The sequence below is a fragment of the Thamnophis sirtalis genome, unplaced genomic scaffold, assembly GCF_051295495.1.
Source record: "Thamnophis sirtalis isolate CommonGarterSnake01/CBP01778 unplaced genomic scaffold, rThaSir2_p1.2 scaffold_1, whole genome shotgun sequence".
Classification (NCBI taxonomy): domain Eukaryota; kingdom Metazoa; phylum Chordata; class Lepidosauria; order Squamata; family Natricidae; genus Thamnophis; species Thamnophis sirtalis.
In genome coordinates, this window is record NW_028261381.1 from 81,986,048 (window position 1) to 81,998,641 (window position 12,594).

Genomic DNA, 12,594 nt, shown 5'->3' on the forward strand with positions numbered 1-12,594 from the left:
TAGATGCTATCACATTTTATTTGAAATAGAATCGCTTATCAAAAGAATATACAATAATTGAATAATTATTTGATATAGATATAGATATATTATATAACCTAAGTTAATTTAACTTTAAAACAAAACATTTCTTCAATAGTGGAAGGATGCGAAAATGAATAATTTATTCAGCCATACTGAATGATGAAAAGAAGTTGCTTTCAAGACAAATTAAAAGGTGTTCATTGCTCGGTTTCATGGCATCTGAAAAACACAAACAAATCCACGCTTAAAGATGCATTTTTCTTTTCTTTGCAATTATCAGGTCATTAGATTTATGGCGCTCTTCTTTATATTCCAGAGTTAAAATAGGACAATCCACTGAATAAAGAGGAGCTGGATCAGTTTGTTATGGGGTAAGCATGGCATAGGTTTTGCAAAGTTAATATGTTTTAAAGAAGTTTTTAAAAGGTCAGAAATTAATGTTTGGCTCTATTCCCTATAAGCAGTTTCTCTTAAGAAGGCATCTTCCCAAACAATATAATTGGGCAGTTATAGTAGATAGGACTGCATAATTATAAAAGATTTTCCACATTTAAGTGAGACTATTTCAGTCTTGCAGTCTGAATGGTCATAGAACAGACCAAATGCAGGTATCTACCAAAGCAAGTGGGCTCACTTCTGCCAAATTTGACAAAGAGGACATCTCATCCCACTTCTGCAGTTCCCACCACTGCATTACAGCTTCCTTCACATCCACCATGCTCTCTTCTCCACCTGGGCTTAAAACGGGAATGAAGTGACAGCTTCTCAAAAATCATTTCTGCACTCCAGAGCTCAGAGGGGGAAAAAAGGAAATGCCTCTATAAACAAAACATCCTAATTGCTGAAGTTGCATAAGCCATTTGCTAAATTTTTAAAACGGCAATAAAATTAATGCGGGGACTAGAAATCAAATTACAAAATGGCAGCGTTACAAGGCTGCATACATGTTTAAGCTATGCAAGCGAAAGATCTCCTATCAAAATAATGCTAGTTTAGGAGTGGCATATTTACTAATACAATATTCATTCTTTTTTCCAAGTGGAAAAACAACAACATTTGGATTCCAATCCCAAATCCAATTATAAGGAAGAAAGCCTAGTCCAACAATGAATAGCTGGTTTTCATAACCCTCATTTTCAATTATTTAAAAGGAGTAATTCCACTCTGGTAATACCACTAAAAGAGCTTTCCCTATGCCAGAGCTCATGTAAATTGGATTTCAGCGCTCAGAAATGAAATTATGGAGTTGAGGTTCAGTATACCGAGAGGACATGGGTTCAGAAAGTCTAAAGTTCAGAACTAAAGATTATTTTTTTTTAAAAAAAAAATCTCATTACTCTTTTCTCTCTACACTAAATATCCTTCTAAGACTTTACACATTCACCTAGGAAATAGAATTCCAATAACATTTAACACTTACCATATCCCAGAAATCATTCAGCAGATTAGATGTGTACGTTTCTTTTTCGCCTACCAAAAGCATGGGCTCCCACATTGGTAGGTACAAATGTGCTCTTTCCCACACCTCCTGATCTGTTCAGGAAATCTGCCAAACGATGGGTCACACAAGTCGACGTGTTACACGCTCTCTTTTGTGTTGTGGTGCTGTTTTTTGTTGTTGTTTTTTTCAAAAAAAAAGAAAGAGATTGGAATTAAGATCTTGGATGCAAGCTTCTGGTTTGAACCTCACTTTATTTTATCAAAGAAAGCATAGTGCTGCCTGCTGTTTAATCCTGGTTTTCCCTCAACCTCTTGTTGGCAAAATCTCAAGAATGCCAACCTTTAGGAGAAGGAGCAATTTCATGTGATGGTGAATGGAAAAGACTTCTGAAGGGTCCTTGGAGCCTCTGCTTGATTGGTTTTTTTGAAGACGTTTCATTACCAAACTAGGTAACATCATCAAGTGCTAATCGTAGAAAAGACTTGCTGTATTTTTCGGAGTATAAGACGCACCTTTCCCCCCCACCCCTAAAAGAGCATGGAAATGTTGGTGCATCTTATACACCGAATACAGCCATTTTTTGCTTCCTGAAGCCCTCCCCCATCTCATTTTTGTGAAAAACAAGGTGTTTTTTTGCAAAAATGGGAGCGTTTTTGCCTTTCCCCAGCTCCCAGGAGCACTCTGCAGGCTTCAGGAGGGCTGGGGGGAGGCAAAAACACCTCCATTTTTGCAGAAAACGCCCCATTTTTCACAAAAACTGTGGTCTTTTTGCCTTCCCCCAGCCCTGCTGAAGCCTGCAGAGTGCTCCTGGGGGCCGGGGAGAACAAACACTTTTTTTTTCTTACTTACCTCTTCAAAATCTTGATGCATGTTATACAATGGTACGTCTTATAGTCCGAAAAATACAGTACACTCTTTTAACATACCCCAGAGTATAGAAAAACCAAATCATTGCACATTCTTCCCCAACCTAGCAAAATCCAGAACTGTGGGGAGGACACCTTTTCTAAGAGGGACCAAACACTGGATTTCCAAGGATCACAGTCCTGTAACATCATGGCTGGCCAAGGCCACTGCATATGAGGACTGTTGCCTTTATCTCCTGGGTCTACATTTCCTCATAGAATGCCATGTCTGAGTATATAAACTATCAGGATGGTCTAAAAGATATGTGATATATTTATCTGCTATCAGATTAACCGTGTGTGTGATCCAATTTTGTTTTTCTGTTGCTCATCTCTGACAAAACCCAGGCTTTTAAAATCTCATCCATTTGAATGCTTAAATTAGCCTACATTGTTCCCACAATGAATAGAATTCAATGTTTCAATTACAGGCAATTTTGGATTCTCTTGCCTTAAATTATCTTCAGGCTGACAAGTCAATCAAAATAAGTAACTTTTTCATGAACAAATACATACATAGAAATATAAGATTGAAATTCTTACCTGGAAGAAGTCAAACAGAATAAAACTTTTTATAACTGAACAACATTGTTCACATTTGGAAATCAGTTGTTGTGTTTCCACACTTCTGAACAGATTTGTAAAGCTCATACTACCAAACTCAGTGTGAATCTTTTCACTTACTTCATTGTATGAAAGTTATCACCTTATGGATTCATCCAATACTAATCAGATATGTAGCTCTTTCAAAATATTAATTAAGAAAAGAATGCAAACATCCATGCTGACCTTATAGCGTGATAAACACTCTTCGAATTTTGTTACAAACCCCACATTTTAAAAATGGTATAAATAATTTGTAATCAGAACATAGACCTATTCCTTATAGAAAAATAGGTTTATTGAATAGTTGCATGATTGGACATGAAAGAAACATTTATTTATTTCATTTTTTTTACAATGAGTAGCCTCAAATTAAAAAAAATGATGCTTCCTTATTATTCATAAGAATCTAAAAAAATCAGTCGAAAATTCAAGGCAATGTTTTATTCTGATCTACTCTTAATTTGGTTTCTGCTTTTCCCCAGCTCCTTACAACTCTGTGTGTGTGGGGGTGTGTGCGTGCGTGCGCGGGGGGGGGGGGGCGCATTTTGTCCTTAAATTTCCTAACTTGGACTTTGCTCTACTACTCCAAGCATTTCAGATCTAAAAGAACACAGCAAAGTTAGCAGTGAAGGTTAGATCCACATCATGCATCAAGTGAAATAAAAGAAGGAAAACAAAAGAGGGGGGGGAAATAAAACCAAAAAGGAATCTGAGCCCATCTAGTTGCTTCCGAGGGCTTCCTCAGTAGTTTGCATAGCGTTCATTTTCCAGCTCACTCAACACATTCCTTTTCTTGCCAGGCGTCCCAGCCCCGACGTCAGTGCGAGGGTACGTTTGCAACTTGTGCAATTCTTGAGACAGTTTGCCCAGCACACAAGTGCTCAGGTTGGCACAACGTTTGGCAATGGGTCTATCCAAGCTGCAAAGGGGGAAAAACATGCCGAACAAAGTAACCGGGAGAGGGAGAAAAAGGAAAGCAAGAAGAAAACACGTGCGTCGTCATGCCTTGTCCCCTCCCACTTCCCCGCGTCCCACCCCAACCCCCACCCCCTCAAAAAAGAACTCCTCCCGAGCCTTTTATTCAATACAAGCCCATTTCGATGCCGTGCCTTGAGGCGCAAGCCCCATGCAATGTCAATCCGAAGAACCATCGGAGCAGCGGGTAGGAGGCGCAAGTGAGCCATTGCCCGGTCAAGCAAACGAGTTAGAGGGGGGGGGAATGGGGGGCGTTGCGACTGTTAGCAATTCCGGGGGTGGGGAGGGCATTGCATGCGTCGCTGGGGCTCAACCATTCCTCATGCTTCACCAGGGGAGTTCAGTAGGAAACCGCAGGTGCAATTGGAAGCCTGGGCTGGTTAGGGAAGGGGGCGCTACGTGCAAAGAACCGCTTTCCTTCTCCAAGTCAAAAGGCCTTCACGCTCTCTGTTGCCTGTCTCTCTCTCTCTCTGCCTCTCTCTCTCTGTCTCTTTGTCTGTCTGTCTGTTTCTCTCTCTCTCTTCCCCCCCCTGTCTGTCTGTCGTCTCTCTCTCTCCCTCCCTCCCTCCCTCCCTCCCCCACGGGCACTAAGTCTGAGTTCGGCGGGCTCGGTTCTTAAGGAAGCGGGAGTGGGGAGGTGGGGTGGCGGGACAAAAGGGAACACATCCAAGACCTACCTTCTTGCTCTCCCATTTTATCAACATCCCTCCTCTTTGCACTTCAAAGCCTTCCTTGTGCATGTGTCTGCATATACGTGTGTGTGTGTGTGTATATATACATAGATACGTAAGTATTGCATATCCATGGTCAGCCAATGGATAAATGGATATACTTCAGTAAAGTTGGCGAGCAAAATGAGCGGGTGAAGCGAGGCCCACCACTCGGATAGCCTGCCCCAGGTGGTTGCAAGGTGCCCGTCCGGTCAGATATCGAGGAAGGGCATCCTCGAAAAGCAAACGATGCCCACCTGCTTCGATGCCCACCACGGAGGCGCTCGGAGGTACACCCCCCCCCCCAGCTTGGCGTCCGAGAGGGAGACGTGGAAAGAAGGCAACGGTGTTTTGGAAGCTCCTTACCTACTGCCTTCGCTGCCCTGATCCGGGTCTTCCGCGGTCATCTGGACGTATTCCTTCACCAGGGCGTTGAGTAACCTCCGAGCTTCGTAGTCTCCCAGGGCGCCTCGGTCGGTGACGGGCTCGAAGCCCCCTCTGCATGAAGACAAGTGCGCCCTGAAAGCAGCCGCTTTCCTGGGAGCAGCGCTTCTCCTTTCCCCCAGGCAGCCTGGGTGGGATCAGGGGCGGGAGGGAGCGGCTTTTCCAGCCAGCGCCCGCCAGCCATCCCTCCTCTTCTCCCGAGGTTGGCGTGGAGTGCCTCTCTCCCAACCAAGACTGGGGAGAAGGGGGGGTTACGAATACTGCTGCCCGGTGTATCTTGAGGGGCTTCGGAAAGGGGAAGGCTGGCCGAGCCCTCCGTTTGCTTGGCTAGGGGAAGAAAATCACAAGGCGGCCAACGGATTGTGCTTTTGCTTGCTTTCTGCTTACATGCTTGCGCAATTTCTACTCCGCTTTCTACTTTCGGCCTCGCCGCCCTGGAGGCGAGGCAAGTCGCCATCGAGCTGATGCTTTTGCAATTAAAAATTAAGCCGGGGAGCACCAATGCTCTAAAAGCAGGTTGGTAATCCGGCCGAATGGTCCCCACACGGAGCCAAATCAGCGCCTGCCGAGCGCCCTAAACCCTTCTTCTTTTGCCCTCTCCTAACCAAGCGCCTTCCCGTCGGAGGACTTGCTTCGCTCCGCGCCCCCGCCGGGAGGGAACTTGGAGACTCTCCTCCCGAGAGCCTGCAGGTAAGTCCGCTGTCGGTCGCTTCTTACCTGAGCGGGATGGCCTGGCCGTTCTCCATCTGGCAGGCCACCAAAGCGTAAACGGCGAGGAGTGAGGAGATCTTCAGCACAGCCATGGTCTCTTCTCTCTCTCTCTCTGCAAGAAAGGCTCAGTTTCAACTGAGGAGCCACTTTGCAGCCTCTGCGGGCCCTGCCTGTTTCCTCACTGCCTATTTAGGATGCGACTCCATCGGCCAGCATCCCAAAAGACGCGAATAGGATTCCCTTCTGAAGGAGAAAGCATATGGCTGGCTGTGGTAAATCCAAGAAACAGCGAGCATCCTTCCCGGGCAAAATGTTATGCATAGGACCAGGCTGGCCTAAAGTGGCGATTCTCTGAGGGTAATAAATTAATCCGTTAATTATGCGCGTAAAGTATTTGCATAGGATTTACCGGTCTCTTAATATCCACTTAGGAATTCTGAGGGCTTCGGCAGCGTTCTATCTATATGGACTATCGAAACTGGGCAGAAGCAACTCAGAACATCGGTGCCAAAAGAGGAGAACCAAAAATAGAACCTTTCTTAAAGAAAACTAATCAAAGTGGCGAAATTAAACGAGAGATGCCTCTCGTTTTGAAGCAAAAATAAAAAGAACAGCTAAAACAAGTGGACCTCTGAAAACGTGGTAAGGCAGTGCTGTAAAATCGGAGTTTGACTCATTTATATACTGGGAAATAAATATATTATTTATTTTGTAAAATACAGAAATAATCGTGCACACAATTATAAGCTGTTTTTCCACATATGATTTCTTTCTCCCCCTCCCCTTCGAGTCAAGCATTTTCATATAGTCAACCTTTTAAAAATGTTGACTATATAGCATTTCCATAAATATGTATTTCCGACACTCTTGAATTTTCCTATGTCCAGCCTTTTTGACAGTGCATCCCTGACCTCAAAGCCTCTGTATAAGCCTAACATACAGACACTCCCAGAGGTTCATCTTAAATTCTTCCCCATTTAGATTTTTCTCTTGCAAAGAAATCTATAAGGAAGTTCCGGATGCTATGAGATACTACTGTCTCAGGGAGAGGGGAGGGGGGGCATGGAGACAGAATGATGCTTTAAAAGGTATTTTAAATTAATATATATTACCTTGATTAGACCAATCTTTAAGATAACTCTTGTTTTTTTTTAAAAAAAAAAAAAGAGGTAAGTCACACATTGAAATTAAATGCATCTTTAAGGAGTTTTCTCCAGCAAAATAAAAGCTGTCTTTTTTTGCAAAGAAATTTTGCTTAAAATTTGCAGGATGAACCCTTTCCTCTTATTCACTAACATCTTCAATTGCTAATTCTTATTTTTTAAAAATCCAGAAAGGATTAATTATGCTGTCTATTCCAAAAACCAGACAAGAAGACTAGCATCCTTGAAATGTAAAACTCAGGAATACAGGACACTCACAGCTTTCAAGCCGCTGCGACACTCTCTACAGATCTGGGAGTAAATCATCCTGGATTCAATAAGACATTAAAGAAAGCATGGCCAGGATTTCTGCTCCTGGAGTTGTATGATTGCTGTGAGGTTGCTGTAGTAAAGAAGGGCTTACCTTCAAATGCGAGCCTTCTTAAGGAAGAGTGAAACTTAGTGGAGGTTTCCTCGGTGTGATTTTCAGAGTTGTGGTGGTCTTCAATGGTCAACGACCCCTTTTTATACATATCACCAGGACAGAAATGTGTAGGCGTTCAACGAACACTGACTCGCCAATCAGCATCTCCTTTATCACTATAAAACCAATCCACGACTGACCACAAAACTCCCAACTCCCGAATTACGTCATTCCCAGTCACTGGGTATTCCATTCACAAAAAAATTGCCAGTCATTTAGACACATCCGATAGGTTTATTTGCATTTAGGTCACTGAATGACTGGGGGTGGGGGGGGAGATGGGGGGGGCAGGAAGAGGCATAGAAAACGATTAATGAAGTGTAAGAGAGATCGCCCCAAGTGATTAATAATATTTAGACCTCCCCCATTGTCTTTTATCCCTCCAAGATCTCCCGAATCTTTTTTAATGAATAAACTCAAAAGAGCAGGATATTTACTTATTAGAGGCGACATCTACTGCAAAAAGTGCTGCATTGCAGAAAAAAAGAACTTTGGTTGGCATACATGCTTTCTCAACTTTGCATCTTAGCATTGACCCTAGCAGTGCAAGGCGACAATCTCTTTTTGAACCTTAATTATTGGTTTCAGAGTCAGAGAGACGCACTATCTCCTCTCCGCACAGAGTCTTGGGGGTGGGTGTTAATATTAAATTCACGTGCCTTGATAGGTTCCTACCTTTACTATGCTGGGTAGCTTAAACTTTCTCCTAATTAGTCGGAATTGGGACTAATGGAATGCAATGCCCAGGTAAGGATGCTTAAGGTTCCTACTACCATTGTGGCATGGAGGACAAGGGGTGATGTCTGTTTCGAAGAGCCTGACCAATCACATCTCCTTCTGATGTGTCAGATCACAGACACCCAACAGTTCCAGCCAAAATGAACCAGGATGGGAACCAGCATGATATGTGAAAGCCCTGGGCTGGGAAAAGCTGGTTTGCGGTGAGAGTTGCTGAAAGAATCGGCTCTGTCTGGCAGGTGTCCCTTCTCCAGTTTCGAAATCTAACTTATCTTTTTTTTAAAAACCCAAAAGACAGCTAGCCCGACAGCAACTCCTTTTGGAAATAGGGAAGGTTTCAGCGAGGACTGACCGAGTAGGCTCGGGCTTGCCTGGACACATTTTGTTACGAGGCTTCATTTGCTAACACTGGGTTTTGGAGGCAGTGCAGAAGGTTGGGTGGCTCGAGAATTTCCGCACTTGGACCTAGAGACGGTCCCTTGCAAAGCGTGCGGATAAGTGGGAGCGGCTTAATTCAGCTCAGCGGAATTGTCCGCTCCTCATTTAACCCCTTGCCGCAGAGAAAGCAGCGCCTTCTCAAGCCTATTCAAGCGGATGCCTGGGCTCGACATTGTGTGCAAACGCGTCCAAACACCCGACGCGGAAAATCGAAACCGTGCGTTTCGTAACCCCCGTTCAGTCGTTCCCTTTGGAGGACTTGGGTTCAAAATCACCAACACCCAAAGTGCTTCCAGGCCTCCACGGACATCCCTCCGCACAGCACCCGTCAGATCGGGAGACCGACACACCGGGAAGGCAACGCAGGAGAAATAAATGCGTAATTGATGACTTCTTTCCTGACAGTAAATATTTATTTGAGATCCGGCCACAACCAAACGGCAACAGGAGGGGGACAAGGAGGTGAAAAGCAAAAGCTTATTTTTAAACTCACCCCATTCCTAAGTGGTCAGTAGGGGCGTGCATAAGCGTGCCTAACGTCCCTGTCCTAATGTCCCCATTTATTTGTACCCATTTCCTAAGTTCTTATTCATGTTTATTCATATTCCTGTTATCTTGTACATGAGTGATAAAATGGATGGATGGATGGATGGATGGATGGATGGATGGATGGATGGATGGATGGATGGACGGACGGACGGACGGACGGACGGACGGACAGACAGACCAGACAAAAGCAATCTCCCCAACTAGGTGCCCTCAAGATATACCGGATTGCCTTCATCCACTCACCCCTAAAGTTTACAATCCTTGTGGCCAGGGGGAATTACAGAGATAATCCAAAATATGTTAATATGAGTATTAATTGCTTCAATGATGTATCCAAAATAGTGTTAATATGAGTATTAATTGCTTCAATGATGTATTGATTTTTTTTGGGGGGGGGTAAGGCGCCAAGAATCACCTAATACAAAAATAAATGAAATATCTCAAACGTGCCGGGTTGGAGGAAAGGCTACTGTAACCCATCAAGAAATGCCCCGACGTTTCTTGCCAAGTCTTCTCAAAGCGCCCCAAAGCCAGGATTCCGATTCTTTTCCAGCAAGGTTGATTTTTGGACCCATCCTTGCTTTGGGAAGCTATTCAGCATGCTCTGTTTTTTGAAAGGCTTGTCTGGAGGAGAGGGGGACCCATTCTCAACCGATTCAACGGGGTAGCCTCAACCCGTCGTCTCATGATGATGGAGGGCAAAACGGAGAGCGAAGTATACCTTCATCCTAGCTGGGAAAGTGACAGAAGAATCCTGGTGCTCCCGCAGGAGATTGATTGGGGGCTTTCCCCGTCCCACCTGTCTAAAGCTCTGGAATTGGGAGAGCCTGGACGGTCACGGCTGCATGTCTGGGATTGAGTGTAATTCACTTCTCGGTGCCAAGCGCCACGGCTGAATCGATTGTCTTAATGGGGAATTGCATTGGCAAGGGCTGGGCTGGGCTGGGCTGGGCTAGGCAGCAGAGTACGCTCGCTCTTCCTCTCGCTCTCTCTTGGAGTCTCTGCTACAGGAGTCCCTAGCAGGTTCTTCCCCTGCCCTCCGGCCGGCCCCTCCCTATCTGCCCTCCCCCCCACTTCCCCTCTTCTGTTCCTGGTTGAAGTGGTCGCGTTCTACCAGGCAGGTCTCCAGCTGCTTCGCTAAGTCCCTGGCATTCGGAACGAAAAAGACAACATCCGCCGAGGAGGTGGAAAAACCTCTCGTGGAGAGCTACAAGGGCCCAATCCATCACTCTTTAAAGGGCTCTTAGTCATTGTCTAGCAGCTACAGAGTCGTGACTGGCGCTCGGACACCTGCTCCATCCAGGATGTTTGGATTTGCTATCCGCGCTGGTTATAAGAGAGTACCTTCGGGCTCCCGCCAGAACAAAAAAATTGAAGGAGATTAATGAAAGGTAGAAGAACTTTGGAAAGGTGTGCGCTTCCCTAAGAGGTGTTGACTCCGGAAATCGCTCTATTTCGCCCTTACAGCGGGTGTTTGTGCTTACAAGCGCGCCCTGTACTTTTCCCTACCTGCCCAACCCAAGGACGTGTTCTCTCTCTCTCCCTCCCTCCCCCCCTCTCTCTCTCGCTCTCACACACACACACACGAAGCTGAGCTGAGGCGTCTTCTCTTCTTCGCCAAGAACATGAAAATTCGGCGGGTTCCCCTGGAAGGAAGATTGGGTGGCTGGTGCAAGATTAAAAGATGCTCGCTAGCTCGAGTTCATGGTTTGTTTGTTTTTTACAATTACCCTGGCAAGAGTCGGGGGTCAAAGTCTCCGCCACGTTCTAAGACTTACAGCCAGGCTTCCTCTGTGCCACTGGGCAGAGGAGAAATCTGAGGAGCGGGCGGGTGATGGCGAGGAGGTGTAGACATGGTCTCAGGCGGGGAAAAAATCAACCCAGCAGGTTCTTTGCTTCTACACAAACCTTTGGGTCTAGAGCCCTAGGCGAAAACTTAACTTCTACTTCTTTTATCACACAGCTCGGTTTGTCGGAAGAGGAAAAAGCACGGAGACTACCATGTACAGCCCCTCCCTCCGCCACATTACAAAGTGGGGAAACCCCGGAAGGTGGAAGATTTTGGAGGATCTTCTGTGAGCAGCCCAGAGGGCGGGAGGTGGGAGATGGGAGAGATGCCTCTAATAGTTCCCCACCCCACCCCCACATACACACCACACAGACACACCACACTACGGCTGCTTCCCGGGCGACAGGTGGACTGGGTGGGCAGGCTCCCTCGGGGAGTAAAAACGCTGTCCTGTTTTCTTTCCCCCTTAATTGAGTGCAGAGGCGAAGGGGTTTTATGCCGCCAGCTCGAAAGCACTTCTTTGATGGGCTTCTGGACCTGGCCCCGTCTGAAACGGCCAGAGCCTCAGCTGAGCTAACAAGGGAAGGGAAGTAATTAGCTAAGTGGTTTCGCGCCGCGAGAGGAATGGCGAGGCGCTCTGCCGTTCTCCAGTGCCCTGGCAGCCTGCCTCCTTCAACATATAGAACTTAATTTGGAACAAGCAGGCATTGTGCGTTAGGTTCCAATGCCATCGTTGTATTTACTCTGGAAAAACCCCATTCGATGCAGCCGGAATTCTCTGGCAACTTCTGACTTGCCGAGTTGTGACTGCGTTTGACCGCAAGAGCCAATACACTAAATTTGAAAGTAAATTGCATTGGACCATAGACTAGCTGCTTCTAAAATCGCGCTGCCTAATCCGAGGCGTAGTCTCTCAAAGAGCCTAATGGAATTGGACGCCTGTAATAAATTTAAATGAATTATAATAACAGTTCCGATTAAACAAAGTTACCTTTGAATAAATCTGCATAGGACGGAGTGCATCTGTACGGCTAAGGCTTTAAATGGTTAAAATGAAATCACCACATTTGGAGACGACACATATTTACAAAAATCCGTTGTCACAGATCCAGGGAAAATCACTGGGAATCTATTTCTCTGATGTAGTTGGCCAGGTAGGACTGCTCTCTGCCCAATTTCCCTCAAAGGGCTTCTCCCATGGAAGCTACCCTGAGTAGATGAAGGAAACGTGGAATATACATTCAACAAGCAAATACCGATACTTTCTACCATCGGGAAGGAGATACAGAAGCACAGCCAGCTGCGAAAAGAGGCTGAAGAACAGGTTTCATTCATCGGCTGTCAGAATCCTGAATGCAAAATAACATCATAACTAGGTTGTACGATGGGCTTGCAGGGCTGGCACAATGTGTAATATGGTTACATTGGTGCAATAGGACTGTGTGTTTGTTAATATGATTTATTGGGTTAGGCGGTTCCCAAGCTTGGCAATTTTGGGACTTGTGGACTTCAACTCAGCTCTGCTGGATGGAGAATTCTGGGAGTTGAGGTCCACAGGTCTTGAAGTTGCCAAGTTTGGGAACCACTGGGATTTTCTGTCTTCACTGTGAGTTGTATTGTGTATTATGTTGCACTAAG

At 45.5% G+C, this 12,594-nt stretch overlaps 1 protein-coding gene across 1 annotated transcript; it reads right to left on the bottom strand.

The window, feature by feature from the left end:
- Positions 1–1,485: 1,485 nt before the first annotated feature.
- LOC106552686 (calcitonin-like) lies at positions 1,486–5,908 on the bottom strand. Its single transcript, XM_087717482.1, is given in 4 exon segments — positions 1,486–3,719; positions 3,721–3,895; positions 5,028–5,159; positions 5,823–5,908. Coding segments are annotated over 4 exon segments (417 nt in total). The 3' UTR covers positions 1,486–3,695.
- Between the last annotated feature and the right edge of the window lie 6,686 nt (positions 5,909–12,594).